This window comes from Simochromis diagramma, unplaced genomic scaffold (assembly GCF_900408965.1).
Source record: "Simochromis diagramma unplaced genomic scaffold, fSimDia1.1 OVJJ01000602.1, whole genome shotgun sequence".
In the NCBI taxonomy this organism is placed as follows: Eukaryota; Metazoa; Chordata; class Actinopteri; order Cichliformes; family Cichlidae; genus Simochromis; species Simochromis diagramma.
Window position 1 is genome coordinate 10,876,153 of NW_024387040.1, and position 26,541 is coordinate 10,902,693.

Genomic DNA, 26,541 nt, shown 5'->3' on the forward strand with positions numbered 1-26,541 from the left:
TAAAAAATTGCAATGCAGATTTTTAACTTCTATTTATTGAATTTCATATTTAAATTGTATATTATAATTTTCAGTGACCTAATAGTTGAGATTGTTGACAACGAGCTGTTTCTTTATACATAGCACCCATTGAGTGTAAATACTGATTTTATTTTTTGATGTCACTAATTTGGGAATCTATCGACTATCGTTTGATGATTCATGCTATGTCTCAAATCTTGGCCAAACTTTTTTACAGTTGTATTTCCTGACTCATTGGTGAATAGTTCTGCTAGCATGAAAGTGGTTGCAAAGAGGGTGGAGGTTAGCAAGTTGCCACAGCCACCAGCAGTTGGTGTGGAAGATGCTAACTTGTCTCCAAACACTTGCACACTACTTCCCAAGTGAAATGGAAATGGAAGTTCAACGCAAACCAGAAACAGAAACTGTTCACATTGAAAGTAAAAGTTTGCCAGGAAGTCACTCAGCTTGTGACTGAGGTCTAAGTGAGTTCACAATGATAAGTATGGCCACATGCATTGCACTACATGCCCCAGTGTGGCGTGGCTTACTTTTTACCCACAGTGATAACAACTTTGGCATTTTAATGGCAATGATAGAAACTACCATACAACTTTAAGCTAGTGTAAGGGAAGTACAATAACAGTTGTCATGATAACTCAAATTAACGCTAGCAAGTTAAGATCAGCTGATTTTTTTTCCATTAGCCACTAACATTATGTGTTGTGACTAATACATGTGGCTAATAAATGTTGCAACAAACATGGTCAAACGATGCAGCAACTTCTCATTTTTGCTTTCAGACAAAAACTACCATGGAATACAACCTTTATATACTGTATTTATATAGTGCAACTTCACAACAAGCATTGTAGGTAAACCTACTCAACTGTACATTAATGCAAAGTCACATGGCGCTAGCTCAGTGCATTTAAGCATGCAAACATGGTCAAGAGGACCTGCTGAAGTTCAAATTTAGCATCAGAATGGGAAAGAGAAATTATTTTAGTGAATCGGAATATGACATGAATGTTGGTACCAAAAAAGCTGGTCTGTGGACTTCTGAAACTACTGATGGGATTTACCAATAAATGATCCAAAAACAGAGAAAATATCCAGTGAGTGGCAGTTCTCTAAATAAAAATTCCCCGTTGATGTCAGAGGTAAGAGGAAAATGGCTGCTTTAAGCAGCAGTAACTGCAGCAGAAAAAAATGCTAGATGCTGCTCCTGTCAACAAAGAAGGTAACTGAAGGCTAGAATTCCAAAGGGCAAGTTTGATGCACACAACATGAAAGCGTGTATCCATCTTGCTTCATATCAATGTTTGAAGTTGGCTGTCTTGGTGAGCATCATTTAAAATCCACAGACTACCTGAGGTTTTTTCTGATCATGCCTTTTCCCCTGATTTTCTTGAACATGTCAATGAGGTCACTCAAAAGACCTCTACAATCACAAGATCTCAATGCAATAGAGCACTTCTGGGATGTGTGGATTTGCACAAACCTACTACAACTGTATGATGCTGTCATGTTAATATGGATCAAAATCTCAGAGCAATGCTTTTTAGCACCTTTTTGAATCTATGCCAGTTCTGAAGGCAAACAGGGTTCAACCAGTGAATACATATCACTGTATAAGTTTTAAACCCTGCAATATTCAAGAGACAATTTAGTCTATGATTGCAAGGTTGCATTTTAGGAAACACTTCATACAATAAAAACACTTCTCAAATATAACTGGTTAAAACTACTTGGATTATAACTACACAAACCTAAACCAGCTTTTGTTGTTAAAAATATAGTCTTTTGCCTACACATTCTGCATGTTTATATGCAGATATCTTTACATAGAGATTATACAGACACTAAAGATTCCAAGATTTTATCTTATTGGTAAAGAAGTGCTACTGAGTTTATTCTTTTTTCCCCTTACATTAAGTCCATTACAGATATGGAGTTTACTGAGCTGCACTCACATGTGTTCAGTCCTTAATAAAGCTTTCTGGACAAATCAGTTGAAGAGTTAGACCATCATTCAGCCTGGGCTGAATGATAAATCTCACATGGTGAGCAGATTATTTCGAGATTATTAAAAATTCTTGCCCACAGGCAAGTTTTCTAACAGTGACTTTTATGGAAACCAAACTGTATCTAAGCTAAAGCATGTAGCATGTTTGCCACATGCTACATTTTATGAAGCACACCAGTCAGTCGGTGGTGCAGTCAGAAAGAGAGGCAGAGAATGAAGGAGGGGTGCAGTGCAGTAGGTATCAGGGATTTAACTGGAGAAGGAGCAAAGGTGATTGAGAGAAAAACATCAGGTCTGTCAATGCTGTACTTGGCGCTCCTCTGAGAAATGTGAGGCAGTAAACACTAAGCCGCCTGCAGCTCTGTCATACATGTTATTAGGTTAGCTAAGGAAACCCAGGCCTAATCCCCTTCAGCTCTGCAAGGCAAAGTAGGGAATTATCGCACGGTGATTATCACATGACAGTGTTTATAGTATTTCTAAAGTATATCGAGAACTTTGCAACCAGGGAAATAATAACAGCGTGTGATAAGTAGGAGTTTGATTTTTAGGGTGATTCACTTTATCCTGATTACAGGATTGTAAAAAACACTTCAGGTGGCAAAAAATGAAAGCACATTGGGAAACCTATTATTGTGTAATACTTGTTATTACTCTCCCACCACCACAAATTAACAGGATTCACTCTTCCATGAAAAAGCTGTTTATCTATGTGGTTTAAGCGCTCCGGGCTTGGTGTTGCGAGGCAAAAAAGGACCCCATCTGTCATCCATTTCCCCTCAATTCTTTGATCATTTTGTGACCTCTTCCGCCCTTTTGTAGCACGTATTTTATTCGTATGACGATTCATCCGGCACTCTATCGGCAGTAATAATGCAATGTGACAGACATTGTTTAGGGCGTACGAGTTGTCTCTCACGGCAACAAACAAGTGACGAAAGGGATGATGTGATAAAGCATGAGAAGGTGACAGAGAGCACAATATCAAAGGTTTAGCAGTTTAATTCACCTTAACTTATGCAAGCGTTTTCTAAGTATTAAGTGTCAAATTTTCTTGGGTAAGATTCCATGCATCAACATTTTTCTCAGTGTGCACTGATTTCTGCTTTTGTTTTTTAATCCACTAATATATATGTATATATATTTGCAGAAGTCATGTAAGTAACCTTTGCTCTGTCTGAATATGGCGATGGATTTCATTTTGACAGTGGGAAATATTTGTCCCATGGGCCGATGACAGTTGAAAAACAGCCCCAGTGGTGTTTCCATTTAAAGGTGGCCCATCTCCCTCAAAGCAACGTTCCCCTCATAAGAACTTATGCCATTTCAGCGTCTCAGTTCATGTATTGCTGCTAAGAGGATGTGAGCGTTCATCCACAGCTAGAATGTCATTATGTGGCCAGGCTTTTGCACAGTGCTTTAAGGCTTACATGTCATCCAGTGTGCTGCTAAAAGGATCTGAAGTCTTTCAGTCACTACAAGTGCTTCAAAGGCTGTTTTACATGTAATTATTTCTAACGGGAGTGATACTTTGCTTAGATATAAATAAATCCTTAGATGGGAGATTTTAAACCTTTTAGTAACATCTGAGCCTTTTTTGTGACAGCAGTCACTCTGAGCGAGTATAGGTGTCATTTTACCCCATGCATGACTGATGTCTTACTTTGAAAAGAAACCCTTCAAATGCATATGGCATTGCTGCTTTTTGAAGCGAGCTACTAAGATGGTAGTTTTTTTTATGTCTATTTTTGTGTATTGTTTATTTTGTCTGATGCAAGTGAAGTTTCTCACGCTCGTCGGCGTTGTGCATAAAGACATATGGTGCATTTTATTTCATTAATGCAAGAGGAGAAGAAGTGTTGAGGGTAGCAGCCAGACTCCATAAGCCTCCTCTGCTACACAAAAGACAGAATATGCTGTCAAACTGTCAAAACTTATACTTCGAGGCCTGTGATCGTCTTGCTGTGTGAGGCTCTCCGTTGCTTTTATGTCTGCGGTGTTTGTGTACAAGTGTGTGATTGACTTTATGCACGTGAGTCTGTGTATGCCCATGTCCTCGTGTTTGCGTACTATTTGGGGGTACACACATTTCAGAAAGCATGCATGATTGTGTGTGCATATTCAATATGTCTCCCTCTCTTTGAAAGCCCTTACACTCTGATCCATTTTGCTGAAGTGTGTGGCTCTTACACTGCGCATCAGTAGACGTGATAAATGGAAATATGCCGGAGCAAGACGAGAAAAGAAACTGCTACACCTCATGAAGCATGATGACGGCTTCATTGCCCGGGGAGGCCCTTAAGGGTTCCCTTGGGCTCCAAGTAACAAATGTTTTAAAAATCTGCATCTGTGGCTTCAGTTACTGGCTGGGGTAATCGAGCTGTCTGTTTCAGAGTAGAAAGAATTAAAAGCAAATTACTACCTGCTGAAACTGTGTTTGCATTGCCCATTTGTAAGAGACATTAATCTCTAAGTAAGGTATCACTGCCTTTATCTTATTGTCTTTGCAGTTCTTCTTTATTCTCAATTGTTTAGATAGCCAGTGAACTCTTAAAGACTATAGCTGTCAGCAAACACTGAGACGGTTTTAATTGTGCTTTACTGTTATGGTACAAATGCAGTACAGGCTTGTGGGGGTGTGATGAAGTGTCTAATTACAGATGGAGAGGGTGGGAGCCAATTTCAGTGGCGACACCACATGCAGCCAGCCAATTAAATATAGATGTTGAAGATTCAGTTTTCTCAATACATATCCATTTGCTTTCTGTTTTTGTTTATGTTTGCTTGTTTTTGCTTTTGTCTGTGTTTACATGAGTGTTCTCTTTTTTATTTTCTTCTGCCATACACTCCTTTGCATTGCATTTAATTTCATTACAGGCATTAGTGAGTCTATGAAATGCATCATGTCAGTTGTAGTAGAAATGTGGCTTTTTGGGGACCCCTGGATTATCTAGGTTCAGATTTAAATTCAGGATCTACTAAGTGTCCTTTGATTGAGGGTGGAGACGGTGTCTTTCACAAGAGGCCTCTCACTAAATGAGGCTACTTTGATGTGCATATTTTAGAATGACTTTGCGAATCATCTTTGCAAAAATGCACAAAGGTCCACATTTCTCAGGGCAGTGTACCTAGATTTTGCTTGGTTTATGGAAACCTAATGGTGAATATACAAACACGTGATTTTCTAAACTCATTGTGAATATGTCTTCTGTTTCTGTGTGACGATCTTTGCATAACTTTGTTTGAAAGGATGATTGATGATAACTGCAATAAAGCATTGTATAGGAAAACAGTGTTAATGTTGCAGAGTGCATATTGCTCTGATGGAGAGCAATTTCATCAGAACTCACTGCACAGTGAGCTTCAATTTCCATGTATGAAACCCAAGTGGCAACCTCCAAGCCTTAAGTGGCCACTTCAGACGTTCTCCAAAAACAAGTCAGTCCCAGCAGACTCCCGTGTTAAAATGACTAAATTTACCACAGAAAAAATGTGTGTGTTCACAGCCGGCTACAAAACTAGCTAATTTACCCTTTCAGAAAACCTGCACAGGAGCTGGTTTTATATATAACTCGTCTTTTTTAACTTTGGCAGCATTGCAACTTGTTGTGTAACTTGTGTGAGCTTTTGAAGCATTTCTTTTATAGAATTATTTGATAAATAATTTGGTGTGCTATGTGGTACAGACAACCTTAGAAGTCTAAACTCATCCTTAATAGTCTTTCTGATATTCATGTTCAAACATGGCCTCCAATTTCAAAGTGTGACAAAAGCATGCTGAAAGTGGGTCGATGCTTCATTTTCCAATATATATCTTGAAAAGTGTTGGATAAATGAGGGTAAAATTTCACAGCAGTCATTATATATTTCCAAATTTTGGACCATGACATTTTTAAGGAAATCAAAGATGACTGAGCAGAAGGCCCACGCTGATTTGATATTAAATGACCCAAATGTTAACACTCCCACTTCAACATGTTGGTGACCTATGTGCTATGCAATGGGGCTTCACAAACCATTGTGTGACATTTTTGTGGCTACCTCTGTTTTTAATAAGCAGTCTGACAAAAACATTTTTAATGTAATGTTACAAATCACAAACCCTTAAAGAGCTTTACAATCTACAGTATTAGTGAAAGAACTACCTCTCAGTTCACTAGCTTTTATACTGACTAATACTATTATGCAATGATCATGGGGGGCTTACAGAAAAGTAGGCATGGATGTGACACCAACAAAAGACATATTTTGTCACAAAACGCCTCTCATATGAGCAACTCACATGAACAGTTTGTTTTAAGGTGGGATGAGTCATCAGGACTTTATGGCATTTAACCATTTTTCTCATATTTACAGTCTTTTATATGCACCAATTAGACACATGAGTGATTTTTTTTCTCGTCATTTGAAAGAAGCCTGCAAGGATGCAGTAATGAAATATTCTAACTCTTACACCCAAGTTTTCTCTCCATTCTTCCATACTGTTACTGGCAATATTTCATTATTTTCACGATTCTGCCGCACAAAGACGAAATAGGAAGCCTGTGTGAGAATGAAGCAGTTGACACATGTGGTGTTAATTAGTAGGGGAATATTGATTTAACAGGTGCAGGTAGAGAGACTGTAGAAGTCCCTAATGAACATTTCCCTAAAGATGTGTCATTCAACAAGATTTTCATCCCAACTATTTCTTGAGATCTCTCTGACGCACAAGTAGTAAAAAGATAACATAGATCTACTGTAAGCTCTCCAATGACTGCGATGAACCTCTGGAATTACTAATAATTCCCTATTTTAGCTAAATGTCTGACTACGTTTGACTGATCTCAACCAGCTGTAATTACCAAATGTCTGCAGCCAGAAGCTTTGTATTTCACACAGGCGAGGGACAGACTTTGTCTCAATTAGCTTCCGGCATTATCTCCTCTCCCTTTCTCTACACCTCACACCTCAGTGGCACTGACAAGGATGTTTGTACCTGCTATACACAGCGGCACTATCAGTTCAATCCTTGGCATGACTTTGAAGATTAGTCACCGAACCGTGAAGAAGCTTTTGAAGTGTTGGGGGGTTCTTTGAAGTTTGCGATACAAGTTTTTTTTTTTCTTACTTTCTCGCTTTACCTTGTCAATGAGTTACACAAAGTTTCTGCTACCTTTGAACATTTAGCCTGGCAATGAGAGGATGGTGCCGGCGCAGGCATAAACATGACAACTATGAAGATTTGTATCATCAAAGTCCATCTGAGGAGTGTTTCAAACTGTCTTCAGTGTACATATCCTACAGGTCCCTTCATGCTGAACTGTCAGGGTTATTCTCACTGATTAGTATCTCCTTCTTTGGGAGACCACAGGAAATGGAACAATGTGACAACTTGCTCAGGCTGTATTTACTCATGTTCTCATTTCATGCATGTTAAAAGGTCCGATTTAACAAACAACTAGTTTAGCAAACTTTGGTTGTACCAATAGTTTTGAAATATTTATTCTTGTCATGCGGACAGTGATAAGTGACTAGAATAAACTTTGCATCCATTCTGCACTTGGCAGGCAGAGAGATTATGAATAAAAATGAAGTTGACACTGGAAACAGTGAAGACATAAAACCTGCCCGTTGAAGCTTGATGAACACATAAAGGAAAAACATGGCCAAATTTTCTTGGCCCACTCTCCACATCTAGGCTGAATGTCTCTGGCTGCTTACCTCAATACGAAACTAATGAATTTCCGGTGATTTGATTGATTGTGTTGCTTGCGGTGTGAACGTACGGTTGAGCCAGCTGCACTTCACAGCCGATGGAGAGCAGGACTTTGCCTCTCAGTGCCTCCAAAACATCACACTCTGTTTACCGCCAGCAGAAATATGTAAACAAATCCAAGGAAGGGCAACAGCCAAGCATCTTCTTTATGCAACAGTTTCAGCACCAGGCGGTGCTATAGGGAAAGGCAGATGATACCAGAAAGGACCTGACACATCGGTCATAGCTAGATTGCAGATGGCTGACCAGCAGCTCTGTAGCACCACCGGAGAAGAGGCGATGCCAAATATATCTTCCTTATCACCCTTTGGAGTTTGGCTCAAGAACAAAGGACACTGTATATTCAAATGCAAGGCCAACAATGAGAGCAAAGTGCATAAAAGGTGAAAAATTTGCTTATTCTGATGACATTATACAGATAATATCCCTTCCTTTCTGCATAGTAATTCTGTAAATGAAACCCATGAATTTTAAGGTCATTTAAATTCTACTGAGCTGTTGCCAAGCCTTTGAAGCTCAGAAATTGCCTGTCATCCTCTTACAATACCGACTATTGAGCTTGTGCAGTGCATAGGGACGCCTATAAATAAGAAATATCCTTCTGCAAACTGTTAATTGTAGCAAGTCAAGAACAAGATTCAGTGAACTACTCTCTTTCAGACAAAACATACTGCTTTATGGCTACATGACGGCAGTACTAAAACCCAGGCTGCACTTTGTATTTTCATTACAGTCAAACCAAACACCATTAAAAAAATAAGATTAATTCTGCTAATGAAGAGTTGGGACTTTGTTTTACTTCTCCTGCAGAGTAGATGTTAACAAATGCTAATTTGCCCCATTAAAAATTTGTCCCAGCTGCAGCTACAACCTGGAGAGCTAATGATGACACATCCAGATTTAATGAGGGAAACAGAACGGTCATCGGGCCAAATAGGTTAGATCCACCAAATCAAAGAGTAGCTTTACAATATTTGAGCATTTTTACACTCTCTGGGTTAATGTCAGTTGGAATTTTATTAGCTTACCCTTATGAATGTTAATGCAGTATAGCAATAGTTAAAATGCAGTTGCACATAAAAAGATAATTAGCAAAGCACAACCAACACAATAGTCGTTAAATGCCAATGTGTCTTCTCTACAGTAATTCCAAAGGAAGTGCTAAAGTGAAATGCAGATTTGAGCAGATTCCACAGTTTCTCTGTCAGCCCTTTCAGTACCCGTTAGTGTAAACCAGAAACAATCGTCTTTCTTAAATTAACATTGGATAATATCGTGGTTGCCTGCAGTGGTGAATTCACAGAGGAGTATCTCCAGAGCCTGCAGTTTCCCGCAGCTCTGCTGATTTTTATGTCATCCTCCAGTTGCAGGTTTTATGAGCCACAGCTTTATTGTTTTGGTTCACTTTCACATCTCTCATAGGAGACAGCGTTCTCATTTGAAAAATCTACTGTACAATACCTGTTCATATCAACAGCAAACATGCAAAGTTTAAGACAACAAAGAGCCGCATATTTCATTTGGTAAAGGAAAAAGTAGGAAATGTAAAAGGACAATACATATTGTACCCATTTTTCCCCAAAGCTGTGTGTACGGACAACTGTTTGTCTGAATTTCTTAAAGTTGATAATCAATTTAATTCAGCTCATTTCCATGTTTGTCCAAAAGTGGACAAAAGTCAGAGAACAGTTGGTGTTCACTGTGCTGAGTGTGGTTGGATATATGAAACTGTCTTCTCTATTTTTATTTTTTTTTTTTAGAGTAGGTGAATTTATTGTAATGATAATAACTGCTATAGTTCCACATGGCATGAATATTGGTCGTTGCATCACACAGTGGTACCCTAAATGATGATGCCCAGAGGATATAGGGATCCAGCCCACATTAAGTAAAGTGTGGCATTGCTAATATCCTCATTTTTTTAATCACTAAATGCAACTAGTGCAAATATTTCCCAAGTTTGAATGCCACTTTATTAAAATCACTCAGAGCAGAAAGTTTATTTAAGCTTATTTTAATGTTTGCTCCCTGCTTAACGTACTTAAGTGTACTTACATACTGCACTGCTGTCTTTCTATTTCTGTTATGTAAAGCTTAACATTCCACTGCACGTAACAGATAGAAATTTCCATTCACAAGCACATCAGACTTGATGAATTCCTCTGGTTTGTAAACAATAATGTATGTATGTATATGCAAGTAGTTAGTTCCACCTGTGATTGATTTCTTTTGTTATTTTGCTTCTTGTATTAAAGTGAATGATTTCGGCTCTTTCCCACCCCTTCTGAAACGTGTTGATTTTTGATGTTATTTTTCTGCTTGCCCATTTTGAGGAGGTGGAAACATCCAACTGCACTGTGGATAGAAAGCTTTTAGATATCCCGTGGAGCTATGTTCCATAGTGGAGAGGAAGCTTTCAAAACAATCATGCAGAGTGGGTTTTATATCACCCCGATGCTATTCTTACCAATCAGATTGGATTAAGAGCAGACAGAGATTGATCTATGCTGCGCTCGAGAGCTCACTGTGTATGACCAGATTAGTTTTAACTCTGTGCAGCTGTATACTACCATGGAAAGAAATGAAATCTTGTCAGTGCAATTGAGGTGTTCCCCTGTCAGTCACAAACAGCAGACTCCCCCTGGATAATAAGAAATTCCACTTGTATATCATCCAATGTTTGCTATGCCCCGGCACACGGGAGTTTTTCCCATCACATTTTACCCATCACTCTCGTGCAGGTGAATGAGAGCCAACTGAGAAATGACTCCATTTGCATGTTAGCTAATTGTATCGTTCCTTCAGGCTTTCTAATAGTCAATGAATTTTCTGAGAACAGAGTTCAGGGGAATAAAAATGGTTGGCGCTGCGACGCATATAGCCACTATTTGTAGTGAAATGAGGTTTGCTGCAGGTAAGAGGAAAAGGGGCCCGATGTGAAGGGTTGTGGTATTGAAGTTAGACAAGATGTATGAGGTACATAGTCTTTCTTCCAAGGCTATAACCACCCAAGAAAGAAAGAAATGCTCAAGCATAAACTGAACAAAAAAAGTAATAAAAATTAGTAAGCACAGTCTGCTTTTTTTTTTTTTTTAAATAGCATGCTGTGCCACATAAATTACACACAGGAGTATTGTATCATTACTGTCATTGCTTGTATTTAAAACTCATTTCACAAGTAAAAGCACACTAGAGGAAAAGTTCAGTAATTTATTAAACACGGGTTGCATAACAGACGTCATTATTGATGAAATTTTGTCCATGAGCAGAGAGCTAATGGATGCACTTCATCCATTAGAATGGGGTTCAATTAAGAGCTGTGATTTTTAGGCCATGTCTTGGGACTGTAACACCTATTTAACGTATTAGGAGGTGGTGAACGTGAGTAAAACAACAACGATCCTTTTGGCTCTGCTTTGGTCTCCACCACCTTCTCAGTGTCATGACAAACAGGTTTTGTCTCTGCGTTTTAAGCTTAATATTCTTTATTATTTAGATTCAGGAAATAGTTTATTCTTTCTTGTTATTAGTTCAAGCTTAATTTTGAGTCCTGCTTTTCTGTACCTTCAGGGATTTTCAGTTTCTTTTGAATTCTGCAGCTCAATGCAACAATGTTACATTTCCTGGTTGCTTTATCTTTATGCTCCCAGTTTAGTCTTCTGGGATCCCTAGCCTTCAGCTCTCTGTCACTGGAAACCTAGCTCCTCTTTGTGTCTATAGTTTGTTATTTGTGTCTTGCTGTTCATATTTTGTTAGTGTCATACTGTGCTTCTGACCCTCTTCCCCAACTGCACCACCTGAAAGAGGTCTTTTGTGTCTGAAATTGACATAACATTGAGGGGAAAATCTGGTTGATGGGGTTAAGACAAGGCTACAGTAGTGTTTTTTGTTTTGTTTTTTTACATCATCCTCCAATTTTAGTTAAAAAGCTAAGGGCAGCTTTGAAGATGAGATTATAATGATTATAATGATTTAGCAGCCTCTGAAAACAGTAATTAAATATTTAAAACCATAAATCCCATTCATGGTTTAGGTTAGCAGTCAAAAACATCTCTTACCTTAAGAGATGTTGCTCTCTTACCCCATGCAATTAACTGCTCAGAGAACAAAAAACAATGACTTGTGATAGTCATAAACAGTGAGGTTGTGTAAATGTCCCATTGAACAAAATTTATCTCACATTTATAGCACTTCAAACACCCTATGCCAGCAAAGTTAGAATGGCTCCTCCTCCTCCTCCTTTTTATAGGTCCACTTTGCAGTGGTGTAGCAGAGTTGAAGCTGAGGCCGGCACTGTGTACCTTGACTCATAAAGCCAAAGGGCAGCAGCTGATTGAAAATGTGGAGAGAATTAGTTTTATGGCTTCCTATCTTGGAGACTGGAGTCCTTTTTTTTTAGATGCAAATAGAATAGTGGAAAGTGCTGTATAGCATTAAATGTGTTTACGGCCTTTATTCTGTTCATATTAAATTTAATTTCCGTAACTGTTCCTTCACCTTTAAATCAGGCGAAATGTTGGGAGTGCTGTTTCTCTTTGGATCACAATCGTTTCAGCCTCTGACCACACTTCACAAAAGTGCACATATTTATGGCTGGCTGCACGACTGAGATACTCTGCGGCCTATAATACAAATAGAGCTGTTGATTTACAAATAGGATTTTTTTTCACAGTTGTTGCTGTTGCTTTCACGGGCAGAAAGACACATTTTAAGTCAAGATATAAATGGAAGAAATCTTTGAAGCAATTATTCTAACTTTGCGGTACACGGTGGCAACGCTTTTGGAAAAGGTGTATCGGGTTACCTTTCTCTGTTCTGTTTCAGCGAGCAGCTTCTTCGGCCTTTCCTCAGCCCGTCGAGCTGCCTAGGCAACAATCAGAGCAGAGAGGCTGAGGCATCGTGAAGAGAAATGTACAGTGGTGGAGTGGTAGGAAATTACAAAAGGAATCAATTCAATGAGTTCCCTCCATGAAAAAAATGTCTATAAATCAGGCAGGTGGCCAGAGCCAAACAACAACCTTTTAAGAGCCTGTCTACCGAGGCACAATGCATTACAGAGCAAGAGAGAGCTCAGTAATATGGCTACTTCTGCACGAAACCCTTACTTTTATCACTCAACCGCTAACCCAACACAGCAGTGCTGTCAACTACATAACCTTGATGCTTTTTCTACTGACCTTATTTGTAAGTCTTTATCATTGGCATGATATTGGGCTTCTCTTACAAAACATATTAGAGGCAAAGCATGCTGCGCTTCTCTGTAATGCCAGAACATCAAAGTGTTTTTTTCCCCAAAGGAGACGTCCACCTTTTGAAAAATGTGGCACTTATTCTGACACGACCACGCCGGCATGAAAGTGAAAATGAAGACTTATCTGTCTTCACCTCTTAACTGTCAAAAGGCAGTACAGTTGAAGCTGTAATCATTTTTAAAGAGTGGGCTTTGAACACCAGGTCGTTACTTTTCCTCTAAAAGCAGTTTGCAGAGCACGTTTCTGTGTTTTTTTGATAACAAATATCAGGTCCTCTAAAACAATTCTTTTTCCAATTACATTCCTGGTTGAATATCACTTCCTGCGCTGTTTTCCCATGGGTCTCCCTGTGACGCTATCACCTCAGAGGACAAGAAGCTTAATGGAGGTTGTAAATATACTAAAAGGCAAGGTCAGCAGGAAAACCACTGATGGAATAAATTAGTGTCCCGTTCTAAAGAAAACAACAGAGAAGACAACATGAAATATAACAGTAAGAAGGGGTAAAGTGGTCCGAAGGCCAGTATCCACTCCTGATTTATTAAACTAGAGAGGCAACCTAACCCTTCTCCACTGATGTGTCATGTTCCCTGTGACCTGTCCATGAACATCCATATGGCAGGAGTGTCAGACTGGGGTTTTGAACTAGCATTAGGTGGTCACTGTGGTGCTCGTTTGAGTTAAGACATGCATATCTGTGTGCCTGCACCACATCAATTTTCAGTGTCTGCCACTGATAAATGACAAGGCCACTTGAGGGCTGGTGAGCAGGAGTTTATTCCCACATGTGGCAACGTGCAGAAACAGCACATCCATGCAACACTGTAAACCCGAGCTGCTGTGCAACCACAGTAGGTGCAAATAGTCAAAGAAATAACATGAGACGTTAGGTGATATAACACATAAAACATGTGTTGCCAAGTGAAAGAGTGGCGGTAGTGTGTGTTGCCTGATCCCAGACTCAGGTGTAATGGATGCATGACACAGAATATTTCCTCTGTAAATCGCACGGCTGTTCCACTTTCCTGGTTGACTGGGCAGCTTTCTTCTTTATCTACTGTGGGTTCAGTGTGTGAATTGCATCCTTTTCAGAATTATTCTCCTGCCACATACAGCCAATTGCTGAACAAAGTTATTATGGGACAGCACATCACAATAAAACTACACTGTGTAATTGTGCAGAGATTGACGCTACGCAGTGGGCAATCAAAGCTGCGGCGCCGTAGGAGTCTACAGCCGTTTGCATTGGAAATTATGTTTGGTAAAGGGAAAGAGACTGCCAGTCAGAAATGTGCACGTGTGTGCGCTTGTGCGTTCATGCACGATATTCCAAGAACATCAGCGTTACCTTGGTTACTAATCCTATTTACTGAGGATTGGATCCATTATTCAGGTTCTTCGTCTCAAAGCTGAATAGTTGTTATCACAGTGTGTCAGGGACAGAGACTCAGAGCAGGCAAATATTAAATATGCAGTGTTTTCTTCACAATATTTCACAGTATTTAATGGACTAACTGTAATCCATTTTGGAACATAAACTGTAATGAAAACCAGGATTTTTCCAGCTATAAAAAAACAAAACGACATGCTTGCAGTGAAAAGAAAATCAAAGGAAAAACTGGTGGAAAATTTTGGGGGGGATCAATTTACCTATCTGCTGTTTGATAACCGTAATTAAACATACAACAATGATCGCTCAATAGTGCATCCTTTCATTGGGTAGGCATAATTGCCCCGATGCTGCGACCAATCATCTTTCGTGAAAACTAACATTCAAGCCGTGAAAAGGTCATTTAGGAATAATTGCAGAGGAGGCCTACAAAAGCTGAGGCTAATGTACGTTGATAACTTGACAGCACAGAAAAGTCTGAATAAAACTGTAACACGAATTACAGCCCACGTTTTATGTGATCAGTGAAATGGCACACAAAGCATTAGGGATGCAACAATATGGGTATTGAGATAGCAAAGCTTTTTCACTGACAGCTACTGTATTTGGTTTCTCACAAAGCGGAGAGAACTGCTGTGACATTCACATATTGTTGCTTCTTCTTATGCTCCTCAGTGGTAGCATTTCAACCGTGCAAAATGTGGCTTAGGTAAGCAGTTGACTGGCCAGTGACATTGTACTTTACATACAGAGAAGGAAACCTTCAACAACAACAACAACAACAGTCTTTTCAACAAAAAGGTGCATTAAAAAAGTAGAACCCAACTAGGAAAAAGGGTAAAACTTTAAAAGTTTAGTAAGCTTTAAGAAAATGATATGTTGCTATCAAACAAGTCATTTAGGTTTATGATTTACTAAAAACTAGCTATAATTTGAATTTAATATGATAACATTGGTACATATAATAACACACAGCATTGGACCCGTGCCACAACAACAGTAAGGCCAATCTCACTCCCTTCTTGGTGTCATTTAACCAAAACCACAATTTTTGTTTATAGATGATCTACATAGTATTTATTAACCATTTGCAGAGCTTAGAAACATCAATCCAGCTCCACCTGTCAGAATGAATGTGGAATGGGTAAAGATCATGCATTCTGACTGATTCAGGCCCGGCTCCAATTCCTATCCTGTCATCTCCCAGCGCCCTCTGCCCTGATCCGCTCAGAGTGGCTTATTTTGTCCAACACAACCTGTGTTCCTCATTCAAAAGTGCTCATCCTTCCAAAATTACACTGAAAGATCTAAAATCTAATTAAACAACATGTAGATAGTTCTGTAAAAGTTGACATGGTTGCCTTTACATTTATGAAAGAATTGGAAAGTTGCCCTACTTTTTTGAGTTAAACGTGAAGTACTTATAGTCGCTTAACTCTAAATATTAACAGAGGCCGTCATTCATCAGTTACAGAACAATTATTATTAAAAGATGTGTAAGCATTAAATAATGGTGCAAATTCATTAACAGTAAAAGCTTTATTTTTATTAAAAATGAATTTTCCATTCATTAACTATGGTTAATATAAAGTATTACTGGAAAAAAGTAATTATCCTGCGTTTCATGGAGCTCCAGTGTGTAATATGAGTAAATAAATGTCAAATGATTCAAGTTAAATTGAAGTAATTTTAAGTGTATGTAAAATATCTGTTTCAAAATCTCCTTTCCAGAAGTCTGACTTTTACTTCATCTTTTTTTCTTCATCTAGTTATATTTCATGTCACATTTCATGACAGTGGATTTGTCACCAGCCAATCACATGCCCCCAGCTGGGTCAGTAAAACATCCATTCACAGCAATGCTGTCAGTTGCTGGAGGAACCACAGAGAGACTCTGTGTGTGTGTTTTACTCTTTAAAGTAGTAGACTGAGAAACATCTTGAAAAAACCATGATGCCATGTTAGCCAAGGTCACAAACCAGCACACCGAGCTGGCTGGGTAAGTAAGTAAGAAGCACATGTATGTGATGAAGAAGCAATGATCATCATTCAGAATTGGTTAAATTTAGTGTTGTTGCAGCTCAAGAAAGGTCAGTTGTTAAACAGTTATATTTTTTCTTTCCTTTTTTTTAAACTTGCAGTGTTTTTGATTTCTCTAAGCAGCAGTTAGGTAACTGGTGACAACTCTGCAATCATGAAATGACTTCTTTAAGAGTATTATTAGATATTTTACTGATTCTGAATTAGTTCCTGAAGTTCTTCGACAACGGTTCCATCTATAATTGTGCTTATTTATTTGACTATCTGTGTCATTATGTTATGTTAAAAAAATAATATTAAACACTTCCTTTGGAGCAGAATTAGCTGGAGTTGGCCTGCCCGTCCTCTAAAGCTTTCCCCCTCCCCTCCCCCTCTGTCTGTGTCCCAGGAGGGCAACTGGAGGAGAATGACTGGTAAAACTCAGACCAGCAACGTGACCAACAAGAATGACCCTCGTTCCCTCAACTCCAGAGTCTTTATTGGCAACCTCAACACAGCCATCGTCAAGAAGACCGACATAGAGGTCATCTTCGCCAAGTATGGCAAGATAGTGGGTTGCTCTGTGCACAAGGGTTACGCCTTTGTACAATACATGAACGAAAGGAACGCCCGAGCAGCGGTGGCGGGGGAAAACGCCCGTATCATTGCTGGACAGCCTCTTGGTGAGTCTTTGCTTTGTTTTTGTTTTGTTCTTTTCCTCTTTGCTCTCAGGTATCTATCATTTGCTATGCAGATTTTATTAGTATGAAAGCCCAGTGAAATATAGCCTATACTGTACTTCACGAACACTTTCCTCTTGAAATACAGAGGCTTGATCTTTGCTGGAGGAATGGATTGTCTCTCTCGGGAACAAAAACTGCCTTAGGCATCTTTCAGGCTTTTAGTTTAGAGCCTCTCTTGGCTCCTAAATGCTGAAATGTCTGTGTTTGTTGTCATGCTGTTTTTGAGAAAATCCCTGCTGAATCATTTAACTGATCCACTAGTGGATGTAAGCACAGTTTGATTTTAACATTTACTAAACATCAACTTGCAGAAAGTGTGTCAAAGGTCTTGTGACATACTATTTAGAGCGGAATGGAATTTATTATATGGCATGGGATGCACCTCCAATATGCTGTGCAAGCACTGCTACTCTACTGTGCGTGCACTTTTTGTGTTTTATGTTGTTGTTGTTGTTGTTTGTGGATCGTGAGTGGGAAAACTTTTCATATTTGGAATTGTTTTGTTCCTGGCTGGCAGGCAAAATGTTTAAGCAATCAAAAGACGTGAGTCAAAAGTTAACTTTTTAGACAAATGGAAACAAATTAGAAAAATACAGAAGAATCATTGTTATACGGTTTTGTGTGTCTTCACTCCAGAAGCAAACAAAGCTACAATTTAAGTTTCAGTGTTGAATTAAGTTTTGTCTCTGAAGGGCATTGTCTGGGGCCTTATCTTGTTAAAACATCTTTGCGAAGCCTAGGGGTGAATTGCAAAGATACAGCGGAGCACATTCCTAGACACTACTGCTATCAAACATAATTTTAAAATGATCATGACCAGATAATGCTGTGCATGCAGGCAGGCGAGCAAGAGACCTTTTGATTAAATTCTCTGCAGCAAGTTTAGTGTTTCAACTAGGGAGCCTGGGCTCTGCAGTGAGTGCAATGTGCAGGTTTTACTGAGTGTTAGTCATAATGCAATAACAGTAAAAAGAAATTAAAGCTTCTTTCAGTTCTAAGGACCAAATAAACCATTTGGTCCTTAGCACATCTTAAAATTAACTAAATGCAATCTCAGATGAATTCCAAAACATGGTATATTACACTGTGTCATTATTTATATAACAAAAGTCAGAAGCAGTTTGCAGAAAGCAAAATACATTCTTACAGCTTCCTTAAGAGACTTTAAGAGACTAAGTAGCAGTCAGGTGCTGCTAACCAATGCACTTGATAATTACATCAGGAAGTGTGAGCACCTTATAAATGCAGACGTTTTAGTGGTTTGCAGGTCTGGAGCATTCCAGTGTGGGTTAAAACATTACCAAGGAGGAAAGACATCAGAAACGATCTTAAAGAAAGAATCGTTGGTGCCAGTCTGGTAAGGGAAGTGTTGCAGGACAATTTCCAAACAATTAGAAATGCTTCATTCTGCAGTGAGAAAGAATACTCACATGTGGAAAACATACCAATTACCAATCTTCCAGTGAATGTACCACCCCAAGGTCAGACTGTGCAGTCCTCAGACTGCTCAATGAGCTACATCTCAGGCTCTACAGGCCTCACTTAGCATGTTAAATGCTGAAGTTTATGACAGCACAATTAGCAAAAGATGGAGAAAGTATAGCTCATTTCAGGGCTGCCAGGAGAAAGCCTGTTCTACTCTTGTGTCTAGAAAGAAATTAGCAGCGTGGCTTAGGTTTGAAAAGTTGCAGCTGAATCAACTTTCTTGATGAATATCTTTTGGACAAAGTGGTGTTTGCCAAACATGATGCTGTCCATTATGGCCAAACACCAAATACTGCATTTCAGCACAAACACATCATACTAAGTGTTAAGCACAGTAATGGAGAGGTGATGATTCGGCTTGTTTTATATACCAAAGTAATCTAGAGTCAAATGTGAGGCCATCTAACCAACAGCCAAAGTTTGTACAAAATTGGGACAAATTAACAGGACAATGATCTCTCTCCTTCACTCAGACTCAGCGCATTGTACAGCTAATAACAATGAACTAAAAATGACTGGACAGGTATGGCGTGGCTGGAAGGGTTTCCAGGAGAAAGCCTCTTCTCTATAAAATGAGATATTTGTCATTTAGGCTCTTATTTCATTGCAAAGAAACACGAGGCTCCCTACGGAAAGATTGAAGAGGTACAATAATAGCTGAACCCATAAAAGAACATAGATACAAAGCCAAGACATGGACATAATAGTGGATAATAAGGTAGACCTACAGGATCACTTTGGTTACCTTGCAGTTTTGTGTCTTTATGATGTTGTATCATAAAGACACAAAACTTTTGGTTCCACCATGATTTTTCTGTGACTATGGAGTAAAGAAGGACACAGCTTGATTGTCAGCTTGGACTTGAAAGTGATCTTTCTAATCTTTTTGAAAAGGGAACATTTAATGAAAGAAAATGCAGAGCTCATTTAAAAGTTGTCTCTTCTGCATCAACCAGACAAGTTATTGATCTGCCTCCTTTCGACACAGCTTATATCTACCAAAACACCAATAATCTGACACCGGTAGTCTGACTTGACTCTCACACCCTCCTATAAAAGTCTATTTATGTGGTTCTTTCAGCTGCTTTTCTCTTGTTAAGATGTTGAGCTGTTCATGAAAGTGTTTCCTCTTTGCCAATTATTGGATATTTCCCCTGCACGCTTAACAAATGAGATGTTCCTCCTGAAAACTGATTGTGTGATTGGAGCTTTCTAAAACAAATAAGAAGAAGAAGAAGAAGGTTTTTTTTTTAATTATACTATTTCTCTATCAAGATAAAACATCAGTATCAAGCACTGATGATCTCTCGTTGACTGGTTAATGTGAGCTAATGTGTTTTTGCTCTTGAGGATGTGCATTAGTTTGATATTTATTGTTATGGATGTTACAATCAAATTCAAATTCAAATTCAAATTTTATTTGTCACGTACACAGTCATACACAGTACGATATGCAGTGAAATGCTTGGACAACTGCTCGTGACCCAAAGAAAACAAAAAAAGGAAAGGCTATGAATAAGATAGGAAATAAATATGAAAAATTAAAAAGAAAAATTAAAAAGGGTAAATTTAACTAGGAAGGAATAAAATATAAATTAAGGTTAAAAATGAAATAACTGTACAACACAAATTAGAATGAAGGGTAAATTTAACTGGGAAGAATAAGATAAAATATATAAATTAAAGTTGAAAATAAAATAACTGTACAACAAAATACACAATACACAATATAGAACTATATAAGAATGTATGAAGAAATCTAAATATAAATATATATACACAATAACAGCAGCTGTACAAGTATTACCGGAAATGAAGAATATAGTGACCAGTGTTGTGCAAAAACAAAGTCCAGAAAGTCCAGTGTGTGTGTAAGAACCATATGTGTGGGTCAGTACTGTGTGGTGGTGTGATTGAGAGACCGTATCGCCTGCGGGAAGAAGCTCCTCCTCAGTCTCTCTGTGTTGGTCTTCAGGGAGCGGAATCGCTTTCCTGACCTCAACAGAGAGAACAGTCTGTTGTTGGGATGGCTGAGGTCCTTCACGATCTTCCTGGCCTTGGTCCAGCACCGCCTGCTGTAGATTGAGTGCAGGTCAGGGAGCTCGGAACGGATGGTGCGCTCAGCTGACCGCACAACCCTCTGTAGAGCTCGTCTGTCCTGCATGGTGCTGTTCCCGAACCAGGTTAAGATGTTTCCCGCCAGGATGCTCTCTATGGTGCACGAGTAAAAGTTCCTGAGCACCTTGGAGGGCAGTTGGAAGTCTCTCAAGCGTCTGAGGTGGTAGAGACGCTGTCGGGCCTTTTTCACCACGGTGTTGATGTGACAGGACCATGACAGGTCCTGCGTGATGTGAACTCCGAGGTATTTGAAGCTGTCCACTCTCTCCACTGGGCACTCGTTGATGACAGGGGTCTGGTAGTTCCTCTCCTGCTTAGTGCTGAAGTCCACTATCAGCTCCTTTGTCTTACTGACGTTTAGAAGGAGGTTGTTCCTCTGGCACCAGTTCTCCAGATTCCTAATCTCCTTCAGGTAGGCCGTCTCGTTGTTATCAGAGATCAGGCCCACCACGACGGTGTCGTCAGCAAACTTGATGATGGTGGTGGAGCTGGTAGTGGCCACACAGTCATATGTGTACAAAGAGTACAGCAGGGGGCTCAGAACACACCCCTGGGGTGCTCCAGTGCTGAGAGTGGTGGAGGCTGAGACATGTCCGCCCATCCTTACTGCCTGTGGTCTGCCAGTTAGGAAGTTGGAGATCCACTGACACATAGATGAGCTGAGTCCCAGATGCTCCAGCTTGGTGGTGAGTGTGGAGGGAATTATGGTGTTAAATGCAGAGCTGTAGTCTATGAAGAGCATTTTAACATAATTCCCCCTTCTAGTGTCCAAGTGAGTGAGTGATGTGTGGAGGAGATGAGAGATGGCATCGTCTGTGGAACGATTTGGACGGTAAGCGAACTGTAGTGGGTCCAGTGTGTCTGGTAGTGAAGAAATGATGAAGTCTCTGACCAGGCGTTCAAAGCACTTCATCACTACTGAGGTGAGGGCTACAGGGCGATAGTCATTGAGAGAAGCAGGGTGGGGTTTCTTCGGGACAGGAACAATGATGGACTCTTTGAAGCATGTGGGGATCACCGACTGAGATAAAGAGATGTTGAATATCTCAGTGAACACAGGAGCTAGCTGGTATGCGCAGTCTCTGAGGATACGACCTGGGATGCCGTCTGGTCCTGCTGCTTTCCTGGTGTTCACTCTCTTGAAGGCTCTCCTTACTTCATGCTCGGAGATGACGAGCACGTTTCCGGTGCTGGCAGTATCTTCCTGTCTGCAGCCGTTAGCGCCGCCAACACTAGCATTGTTGGAGACCTTAGCTGCAGCCTCGAAGCGAGCATAGAAAGTGTTCAGCTCGTCTGCCAGAGTCACGGCCGCGTTCGTCATACCGGTTGTTGGTGCTTTATAGTCCGTTATTGTCCTTAGTCCCCGCCACAGGCTCCTAGAGTCACTCTGTTGGAGTTGTGACTCTAGTTTCCTCCCGTAGCGCTGCTTCGCCTCTTTCACCGCCCTCCGCACGTTATATGACGCGGCTTTGTACGGGTCCATGTCCCCCGTCATGAGTCCCGTGTTGTAGGCAGCGGTGCGGGATCTCAGAGCGTCGCGGATGGTTTTATCCACCCACGGCTTCTGGTTGGGAAACGTTGTGATAGTCTTTGTCTCCACGGTATCATCCGCTAGTTTCCCGATGAATCCCACAACCGCTTCCGTAAACACGTTGACGTCATCGTCGGAGCTGTTCCTGAACATGTCCCAGTCTGCGTCATCGAGTGCGTCCTGTAACGCGGCCACCGATTGGTCCGTCCAGCGCGCGACCTTCCTCTGAACCGGAACTTCCTGTTTCAGCCTTTGTTTGTATTTTGGCATGAGGAAAATGGCGGCGTGATCAGATTTGCCAAACGGGGGGCGGGATTGTGCCTTGTAGCCGTCCTTGACCGTAGTGTAGCAGTGGTCCAGTGTCCTTTCACCTCTGGTGGGGCAGGTGATGTGTTGATAAAAGTTCGGCGCTGCGCGTTTGAGGTTGGCGCTATTAAAGTCCCCCGTCACAATAAGCGCAGCGTCCCGGTGTTGTGTCTGGTGCTGTGTGAGTGCCTCATGCAGCTCGCATAAGGCGGTGACCGTGTCCGCTTGTGGTGGAATATAAACGGCACTTACAATGACCGATGTAAATTCCCGAGGTAGATAAAAAGGACGACACATGATGGACAGTAGTTCCAGATTTGGTGTGCAGGAGCGTGTGAGAGGAACAACGTTCGCACTGTTGCACCAGTTGTTGTTCACCATTAAACACACGCCGCCTCCCCTTGACTTCCCCGAGTCCCGTGTCCTGTCCATGCGGTGAACCGAGAAGAACTCGGCCGGCTGGATGGCGTGGTCCGGCACCGCTGGGTTCAGCCATGTCTCGGTGAAGCAGAGGAGATTGCAGTCCCGAATGTCTCTCTGGAACTTTATCCTGGCCCTGAGGTCGTCAAGCTTGTTCTCCAGTGACTGGACGTTGGCGAGCAGGATGCTAGGCAGAGGTGTGCGGTGTGCACGAGCTCTCAGCCTGTTCCTGACGCCGGCTCGCTTCCCTCTAGGCCGCCTCCGCTTCCCTTTGTTCTCCCTCGAGATCTCACTCGGCCAGCTCGGATCCGGAGTTAAAAACTTCGAATTGTGAGTACATTGTAAACCAATAGAAACAAGAGTGTCACTGTCATACCTAATGTACCCAATGGTGATGATTCAGTGAATTAGCAGGAAAAAAAACTGTTATTAAAACCATTCACGAGAAGGTTGATCAGCCGACGGAGCCAAAACCATATGTGAGCAATCCACCGAAGGCCTAATAAGAGTTAAACTGATTCATTTGTGACTTTAATGCTAGACAGGTGACTCTTTTTCATGTGTGGTTGCTTGTTTTTGGTTGAGAAAACAATTATAACTAAAAGTATTTTCATTACTACAGAGTTCATTTCACACGAAGCAAGACAATCCAGCCTTCACTGCTATCAGTCAGTCTGCAAGTCATGTGGCGTAAGTAAGACTGGAAGATAGATCTTTAATTGACAATTTAGACCACCCTTCTTCTCATCCTGCCAAGCTGATGCTTTTTATATTAACGTGGCAGAGAAATGAATCAGCCCCGTAATGATTTTGTGATGAAGGATGACCTCCCCAAAGCATCCGGCTTCCTGTGCAAAAACATTTCATTAAAGGGTTATTACCTGCAAGTTGATTGCACGTCAGCTTCACAGGTACGCTAACATTGCTCTGTTACTAAAGGACCGGCATTCATGTGTGTTGCTGTTTGAGCCACTGTTGACAATGTCTGTTGTTATCATTGACCGCCCGCGCAAGACGAATCAACAAATCTTTGTGTGGGGGGAGAGGAATGTTTGAAAAAGCACAGTTTTGAAGTGGGAAAAGAGGTCAGTGGAATAATCACATCATACTTCGACTGCACAGCTCCACTTCAGTTGTGCAGACCCAGGGTGATGACTAATCTGTGCACTCGCTGATACACAAGTGTCAGAGGTCATAGCCTGCTGCCACCACTGCAGATGAGACTGTCACTGTATATGTGCTATATGTTTGTGTGTCTGTGTCTGTGTGTGTGTGTGTGTGTGTGTGTGTGTGTGTGTGTGTAGCTAAAAAACCGCAGATGAGCAAATGCAAAAATTCTAAAATTGCAAAGCTGGCAGCACCGTCCTCCCCTCGCCTGCAGAATGAAAAATGGATGCTCCATTACTCTATCAAATATGAGTAGGAGTTCGTGAGATCGTAGCTAGGATTCTGAGCACAGCAATCATTACCAAATAATAGTACGTGTGATGCTATTTTGAGTGGAGCGCTGTATCTCTGTGCAATTCGCAGATACAAGCTTGAAGAAATTTCTCGTTTTTGCACGAGCGCAGATGTTTAATATAGCATCACATCAGACACGAAGACGCTTTCCTCTGTTCCTCTGTTGGTGAAACATTGAAAAAAAAAGCCCCAGTACATACTAGACAGTAAAGAAACCTCCCTTGCCACAGTGTTGGCAGTATTTAAAGCAAAGGATTCTTGATTTGTGGATATCAAACGTGCAACGGTGGAGCTCTAATGCCAAAATCAAAAGTAGAAAATATACAGTGCTGTGAAAAAGTGTGCGTTTCCTTCCTGATTTCCTATTCTTTGACATATTTATCATTTACCCTATGTGAAAGTAAGTGACCACCCCCAAATCATGATTTTCCACACCCAGCCCTGATTACTGCCAGACTTGTTAAATCAAGAGACCACTTAAACAGAACCTGTCTGACAAAGTAAAGCAGGCTTTAATATCACAAAAAGCCACACATCATGCCACAATCTAAAGAAACAGCTGAGAAAGAAAGTCAATGAGATCTATCGGTTTGGAAAAGGTTGCAAAGACACTTCTACGGCTTTGGGACTCCGGTGAACCACAGTGAGAGCCATTATCCACACAAGGAAAAAACTTGAAACGGGGGTGAACGTGTCCTGGTTCAACAGTTTTTTTTTAAAAACAAAACAGTGTTGGAGTGGTCTGTTCATAATCAGGACTTAAATCTGATTGAGATGCTTTGGCATGACCTTAAACAGGCTGTACGTGCTGAAAAACTCTCCAGTGTGGCTGAATTAAAAATTCCTCCACACTGAGTTGAAAGATTTATTGCCAATTATCACAAATGGTTGATTGCAGTTCTTATTGCCAAGGGTGGCGCAACCAGTTATTATGTTTAGGAGGCAATCACTTTTTCACACAGGTAGGTTTGAATGATAAAAGAACAATAAATGAAATCACCATTTAAAAATACAGTTTTGTATTTACTCGGTTTATCTTTTGTCTAAAATCTGTCTAAAATGTGTTTGATCATCTGAAACATTAAAGAGTGATAAATGAAAAATATGCAAAAAAGAAAAAGAAAAAAGAAAAGAAAGACATTGTTTTTCAATTTATATATATCACAGTATCCTTGATTTGTTTTGCTTTGTGTGTCTCTCTCCATGGAGCTGAAACAATTAAACCTCGCAGTTTTTACCAAGCCAGTTGCTAGCTGTGCCTTTCTTCTTCCTGGCGCTGGCAATGGTAGTGTGCTGGAACTTTAACTGAATGCAAATGAGAATGAAGAGACTAAACAAAGCAATAAATTTGTTATCAAAGACTCAGTAGCACTCAAAACAACTGCGGGAAACTTGTCAGTATTAGCAGCTCCTTTTACAAAAACACATTTCATCTGTTGAATGCATAACAGAAATGCTGAATTGTATGAACTCGGAACACTTTTTCGCTCATTTTTCTGAAAGATGCAAACTATTCTCCGCGATGACAATAAAATCCCTCGTAGGACAATCGCTCAAGTATTTAGAGTTATCTGAGGTCAGCTGCTCTACATGTACTGTAAAGTACAAATGTCTCTTCCTTTCACTTCTGGTGCCTTCCCTGCCCTCTGGCTAAAAGTTGACTGGAAGAATTTCTTGTGGCTCAGTGACATGATGATTGCTGGCATCCATGAACCTCAAATGCATCTGAGCAGTTGCCTTCCTCACCCATTGAGAGGTATCAGCTCTATCTGTATGGCCTCACTCTTCTCTGGGCTCAGGGGGCTGCCATGGAGACGACGAACGACAGATTTTTTCAGCATCCCCGGAGCCTCCACATCGTTGCAGTGCCGAGTTTCAATATGGCACGCTGAAAATAACCCTTACGCTACCTTAACATTAAGTGGAAGGACTCGCAAGGAGTTAACATCAAACTTGGGTCTTTGAAACTTTTCAGAGATTTCATAAAAAAGCTGATTATATAAAACTCCTTTGAAGTATTCGCATCAAA

At 40.5% G+C, this 26,541-nt stretch overlaps 1 protein-coding gene and 1 long non-coding RNA gene across 4 annotated transcripts in view; one reads left to right on the top strand and one right to left on the bottom strand.

Moving 5' to 3' along the window:
• The window catches only part of LOC120741042 (RNA-binding Raly-like protein), a 123,115-nt gene that overhangs the window by 32,189 nt on the left and 64,385 nt on the right, over positions 1-26,541 (top strand). For all 3 annotated transcript variants that reach the window (XM_040043644.1, XM_040043643.1, XM_040043645.1), the window contains one exon: positions 16,858-17,131. In XM_040043644.1, coding sequence (XP_039899578.1) covers positions 16,876-17,131 — 256 coding nt within the window. In that variant the 5' untranslated portion in view covers positions 16,858-16,875. The remainder of the gene's footprint in view (positions 1-16,857; positions 17,132-26,541) is intronic.
• Positions 460-25,012, bottom strand: LOC120741043. The gene is made up of 4 exons (XR_005697545.1): positions 25,001-25,012; positions 24,032-24,036; positions 18,987-18,994; positions 460-1,504 (listed from the first exon to the last, which is right to left on the bottom strand). It is a non-coding gene; the product is annotated as an uncharacterized LOC120741043 (long non-coding RNA).